The 6,790-nt window shown below is 45.6% G+C and overlaps 1 protein-coding gene across 1 annotated transcript; it reads right to left on the reverse strand.

The window, feature by feature from the left end:
* Window positions 1-1,285: 1,285 nt before the first annotated feature.
* Window positions 1,286-2,233, reverse strand: LOC120395955 (olfactory receptor 52M1-like). The gene has a single exon (XM_039520792.1). It carries the CDS (start codon window positions 2,231-2,233, stop codon window positions 1,286-1,288), a length of 948 nt encoding a protein of 315 aa, XP_039376726.1.
* Window positions 2,234-6,790: the final 4,557 nt, after the last annotated feature.

Genomic DNA, 6,790 nt, shown 5'->3' on the forward strand with positions numbered 1-6,790 from the left:
AAATCATGACTGGTGTGGAGAAAGTAAATAAGGAAGTGGCATTTACTCCTTCTCATAACACAAGAACTGGGGGTTACCAAATGAAATTAATAGGCAACAGTTTAAAACAAACAAAAGGAAGTATTTCTTCACACAACACACAGCCAGTCTGTGGAACTCCTTACCAGAGGATGTTGTGAAGGTCCATCAATGGCCAAGATGGGAAGGGATGGTGTTTGTTTGCCAGCAACTGGAAATGGGTGACAGGGGATGGATCACTTGATGATTCCCTGTTCTGTTCATTCCTTCTGGGGCACTTGGCACTGGCCACTGTTGGCAGACAGGACACTGGGCTAGATGGATCCTTGGTCCGGTCCAGTATGGCATTATTATGTTCTTATGTGCACAGAGGTCCAGTTATCAGTAACTAGAAGGATGGCAAACCATTGAGTACTACACTGACCGATTCCCAAGTTTGTCGCCCTGACACAGCACAGTAAGGTCAGGAAAGGGTCTAATGCAAAGGTGGGCAAACTACGGCCCGTGGGCCACATCCGGCCCATGGGACCATCCTGCCCGGCCCCATAGCTCCCGGCTGGGGAGGCTCGTCCCCTGCTGTTCCACCTCCCCCGCAGCCATGCCGCCGTGTGGCAGCACGGCTTACTCCAGCTGGGCGGCGCGGCTGCCAGTCCTGCTGCTCTGAGTGGCATGGTAAGGGGGCGGGGAGCGGGGGGTTAGATATGGGGCAGAGGGTCCCAGGGGGTAGTCAGGGGACAGGGAGCAGGGCGTGGTTGGATGGGGCAGAGGTTCTGGGTGGTGGTGGCCCGGGACAGGAAACGGGGGGTTGGATAGGCATGGGAGTCCCGGAGGTCCAGTCAGGGGGCGGGGTGTGGATAGGGTCAGGGAAGTCAGCGGACAGGGAGCAGAGGGGGTTGGATAGGGAATGGGGTCCCAGGGAGGGGGTTAGGGGCAGGCGGTCATGGGATGGAGTGGCCAGGGGACAAGGAGCGGGGTGTGTGTGTGAATGGATGGAGGGTTCTGAGGAGGGCAGTCAGAGGGTAGGAAGTGGGAGGGGGCAGATAGTGCGCAGGAGGCCAGGCTGTTTGGGGAGGCACAGCCTTCCTTACCCGGCCCTCCATACAGTTTTGCAATTCCGATGTGGCCCTTGGGCCAAAAAGTTTGCCCACCTCTGGACTAATGTCTCTCTGGCTGCCCGGTCAGTGATTCAGGAAGGGGGCCCAGCACCATGTCACCAGCCAGCTCTGCACGGAGCTCGGTCTGAGAGCCAGAGCACCAGAAGTAAACTTTACATCCCTTTATGAGTGAAGAGCCGGAGCAGCCTGTCCCGGATCTGTTTGGTCCTCACCCCATAGATGATGGGGTTTAGCATGGGGTGCACGAGGAGGTACACGTTAGCAATGAGAACGTGGAAATGCAGGGGCACATTGTGGCCATACCGGTGTGTGAGTGAGGAGAAGAGAGCTGGGATGTAAAAGCTTAAGATGGCACAGAGGTGGGAGCTGCAGGTCCCCAAAGTCTTGAGCCGGGCGTCCTTTGTGGGGAGGCTGAAGATGGTCCTGAGGATCTGGATATAGGACACAGAAATAAAAATCATATCCAGACCCCTCACACAGAGTACCACAAAGAGGCCGTAGTAACTACTGACGCTGATGTCGCCACAGGCCAGCTTCACCACGGCTATGTACTCGCAGTATGAGTGGGGGATGATGTTGGTGCTGCAATATGGCCGTTTCCTAACCAAGAAGGGATAGGGCAATACGACCATGATGCCACGCAGCACCACGGCCTGGCCAATCTTGGCCACCATGGCATATGTCAGGGTGGTGGAATATCTCAGGGGATCGCAGATGGCCACACAGCGATCAAAAGCCATGGCCACGAAGATCCCAGACTCCATCACGAAGAAGCAGTGAATGAAGTACATCTGGGTGAGGCAGGCACTGAAATCGATCTCCCTGGAATTGAACCAGAAGTTACTCAGCATTTTGGGCACGGTGGACGTGGACAGGACCAGGTCGGTGATGGCCAGCATGCAGAGGAAATAGTACATGGGCTCATGGAGGCTTGGTTCCATCTTCACGATAAACAGGATGATGAAGTTCCCCAAGACAGCTATGGTGTACATCGTACAGAAGGGGATGGAGATCCAGACATGGGATGCCTCCAGGCCAGGAATGCCCAGCAGGATGAAGGTGGAGGGGTTGGTGAAGTTGGTTTTGTTGGAATCTGACATGGAGTAGGGGAGTTGTTCAACTCTGAGGTGTTCCCAGAGCCCAGCGTGATGGCTGCAGTAGAAAAGCCTGGATGGAGAGACAATATTAATATGAGCCACTACATGCACTAGTGGTTACTTTTCTCATGGGTGAAGCAGATTGGTTGCTTTTCACCCACATTTTCATTTTCAGATAAATGAATTATGAACAACTGTCCCTACTAATGCCAATACCATATTTCAAGTATCAGAGGGGTAGCCGTGTTAGTCTGGATCTGTAAAAGCAACAAAGAATCCTGTGGCACCGTATAGACTAACAGACGTTTTGCAGCATGAGCTTTCGTGGGTGAATACCCACTTCTTCGGATGCAAGTGGGACTTGCATCCGAAGAAGGGGGTATTCACCCACGAAAGCTCATGCTGCAAAACGTCTGTTAGTCTATAAGGTGCCACAGAATACCATATTTGTTGGTCCTCCATGCATCAATAATTTCTACATGTCGTGGTCTGGGAAACCTTAATAGGCACCAGTAGGAAACCCAAGTGTGGTTACTGGTTATCCCTCATTGTTCCTTAATGCAATGAAAGTCCATGCTATTCCCCAGGCACCCGGTGGCCCAACATCTGAAACTGTAGGAAAAAATGCATTGCCAATCCATGTACCAAGAGGAAACATTCCAAATAGAACCAGCTGCAGGAAAAGACCTGGGAGTCATCAATAGCTGTTCCATGGACACACCTGCTCATTCACAGTAGTGGCCAAAACAAAGAAAATGTTCAGATGCCTAAGGAATGGGGTGGAGAACAACATGCTCTGGAAACGCACTCACTTTTGATCACCCAGTCTCTATAAAGGATACAGCAGATGGAACGTAGATTTCTAAAACAGGCTGTGAGAATGGGGGAGGCTGCCATATGCCGATGGACAGAAAAGTCTGGGACTGTTTAATTTAGAGAAGCCACAAAGAAGGGGGCATATGATAGAGGAGAACAAAATAACAGAATGGAACTGATCACATTCCAATGGACAAACAGAGAACAGTTCCCAGCCAGTAATATCTATGGACATTTAGTGCTTCAAAAGGGCTAATTCCTGAAAGATGACAAATTATCCAGAAAACTGATTGGGAGGAAAAAACATATTCAGAAAAATGGGAATGAAAGTTCTTTAAGAAGACCTTATTACATAGCTAACAAGCCACAATTCCACAGTAAAGAAAGTAAAGAACTGTTCTTATGTTCTTATTATGTTATGTAAAAGGAAATTTAGTTTGATATTTTCTGTCTGGTAAGAACTCACTTATCAATAGACACAGCTGAGAAACCCTTATGTCTGTATAGATGTAGTTGTGAAATCCTCACTTCTGTATTGTTTTGGCATTAGAGTTCCCACTTTTCTACTGTTTATTTGCAAGGTCTCTGTCTGGTTCAGTGATTGTTTGTGTCTGATGTATAATTAATTTTGTTGGCTGTAAACCAATTAAGATGGTGGGATATAATTGGTTAGATAATCATATTACAATATGTTAGGATTGGTTAGTTAAATTTCAGTAAAATGGTTGGTTAAGGTCTAGCTAAGCAGAACTCAATTTTTACTATATAGTCTGCAGTCAGTCAGGAAGTAAGGGGGTGTGGGGGAATTGGAATCATGGTTTGCTAAGAGGGGAAATGGGAACAGGGAAAGGGAACAGGGACACAGGCAAGGCTCTGTGATGTCCGAGCTGGGAAGGGGACACTGAGGAAGGAAACTGGAATCATGCTTGCTGGAAGTTCACCCCAATAAACATCAAATTGTTTGCACCTTCGGACTTCGGGTATTGTTGCTCTCTGTTCATGCGAGAAGGACCAGGGAACATAAGAACATAAGAAAGGCCGTACCGGGTCAGACCAAAGGTCCATCTAGCCCAGTATCTGTCTACTGACAGTGGCCAATGCCAGGTGCCCCAGAGGGAGTGAACCTTACAGGCAATGATCAAGTGATCTCTCTCCTGCCATCCATCTCCATCCTCTGATGAACAGAGGCTAGGGACACCATTCTTACCCATCCTGGCTAATAGCCATTTATGGACTTAGCCACCATGAATTTATCCAGTCCCCTTTCAAACATTGTTATTGTCCTAGCCTTCACAACCTCCTCAGGTAAGGAGTTCCACAAGTTGACTGTGCGCTGCGTGAAGAAGAACTTCCTTTTATTTGTTTTAAACATGCTGCCTATTAATTTCATTTGGTGACCCCTAGTTCTTCTATTATGGGAATAAGTAAATAACTTTTCCTTATCCACTTTCTCAACAACACTCATGATTTTATATACCTCTATCATGTCCTCCCTTAGTCTTCTCTTTTCCAAGCTGAAGAGTCCTAGCCTCTTTAATCTTTCCTCATATGGGACCCTCTCTAACCCCCTAATCATTTTAGTTGCTCTTTTCTGAACCTTTTCTAGTGCTAGAATATCTTTTTTGAGGTGAGGAGACCACATCTGTACACAGTATTGGAGATGTGGGTGTACCATGGATTTATATAAGGGCAATAATATATTCTCAGTCTTATTCTCTACCCCCTTTTTAATGATACCTAACATCCTGTTTGCTTTTTTGACCGCCTCTGCACACTGTGTGGACATCTTCAGAGAACTATCCACAATGACTCCAAGATCTTTTTCCTGACTCGTTGTAGCTAAATTAGCCCCCATCATATTGTATGTATAGTTGGTTTTGTGAGATCTTTTTGAAGTTCTTCACAATCTGCTTTGGTCTTAACTATTTTGAGCAGTTTAGTATCATCTGCAAACTTTGCCACCTCACTGTTTACCCCTTTCTCCAGATCATTTATGAATAAATTGAATAGGATTGGTCCTGGGACTGACCCTTGGGGAACACCACTTGTTACCCCTCTCCATTCTGAGAATTTACCATTAATTCCTACCCTTTGTTCCCTGTCCTTTAACCAGTTCTCAATCCATGAAAGGACCTTCCCTTTTATCCCATGACAGCTTAATTTACGTAACAGCCTTTGGTGAGGGACCTTGTCAAAGGCTTTCTGGAAATCTAAGTACACTATGTCCACTGGATCCCCCTTGTCCACATGTTTGTTGACCCCTTCAAAGAACTCTAATAGATTAGTAAGACATGATTTCCCTTTACAGAAACCATGTTGACTATTGCTCAACAGTTTATGTTTTTCTATATGTCTGACAATTTTATTCTTTAGTATAGTTTAACTAATTTGCCCGGTACCGATGTTAGACTTACCGGTCTGTAATTGCCGGGATCACCTCTAGAGCCCTGTTTAAATATTGGCGTTACATTAGCTAACTTCCAGTCATTGGGTACCGAAGCCGATTTAAAGGACAGGTTCTAAACCTTAGTTAATAGTTCTGCAACTTCACATTTGAGTTCTTTCAGAACTCTTGGGGGAATGCCATCTGGTCCCGGTGACTTGTTTATGTTGAGTTTATCAATTAATCCCAAAACCTCCTCTAGTGACACTTCAATCTGTGACAGTTCCTCAGATTTGTAACCTACAAAAGCCAGCTCAGGTTTGGGAATCTCCCGAACATACTCAGCCGTGAAGACTGAAGCAAAGAATCCATTTAGTTTCTCTGCAATGACTTTATCAACTTTAAGTGCTCCTTTTTTATTTCGATCGTCAAGGGGCCCCACTGGTTGTTTATCAGACTTCCTGCTTCTGATGTACTTAAAAAACATTTTGTTATTACCTTTGGAGTTTTTGGCTAGCCGTTCTTCCATCTCCTCTTTGGCTTTTCTTATTACACTCTTGCACTTAAGTTGGCAGTGTTTGTGCTCCTTTCTATTTGCCTCACTAGGATTTGACCTCCACTTTTTAAAGGAAGTCTTTTTATCTCTCACTGCTTCTTTTACATGGCTGTTAAGCCATGGTGGCTCTTTTTTAGTTCTTTTACTGTGTTTCTTAATTTGGGGTATACATTGAAGTTGGGCCTCTTTTATGGTGTCTTTAAAAAGGGCCCACGCAGCTTGCAGGGATTTCACTTTAGTCACTGTACCTTTTAACTTTTGTTTAACTAACCCCCTCATTTTTGTATAGTTCCCCCTTTTGAAATTAAATGCCACAGCGTTGGGCTGTTGAGGTGTTCTTCCCACCACAGGGATGTTGAATGTTATTGTATTATGGTCACTATTTCCAAGCGGTCCTGCTATAGTTACCTCTTGGACCAGCTCCTGCGCTCCACTCAGGATTACATCTAGAGTTGCCTCTCCCCTTGTGGGTTCCTGTACCAGCTGCTCCATGAAGCAGTCATTTACAGTACTGAGAAATTTTATCTCTGCATTTCGTCCTGAAGTGAAATGTTCCCAGTCAATATGGGGATAATTGAAATCCCCCACTATTATTGGGTTCTTAATTTTGATAGCTTCTCTAATTTCCCTTAGCATTTCATCATCACTATTACTGTCCTGGTCAAGTGGTCGATAATAGATCCCTAATGTTATATTTTTATTAGAGCATGAAATTTCTATCCATAGAGATTCTGTGGAACATGTGGATTTGCTTAAGATTTTTACTTCATTTGAATTTACATTTTCTTTCACATATAGTGCCTCT

The sequence above is a fragment of the Mauremys reevesii genome, linkage group 1 (genome assembly GCF_016161935.1).
Source record: "Mauremys reevesii isolate NIE-2019 linkage group 1, ASM1616193v1, whole genome shotgun sequence".
Classification (NCBI taxonomy): Eukaryota; Metazoa; Chordata; order Testudines; family Geoemydidae; genus Mauremys; species Mauremys reevesii.

What these genes read in the sequence shown, in the direction of transcription:
- LOC120395955 (XM_039520792.1), bottom strand. Translation starts at nt 2,233, where the DNA reads ATGTCAGATTCCAACAAAACCAACTTCACCAACCCCTCCACCTTCATC.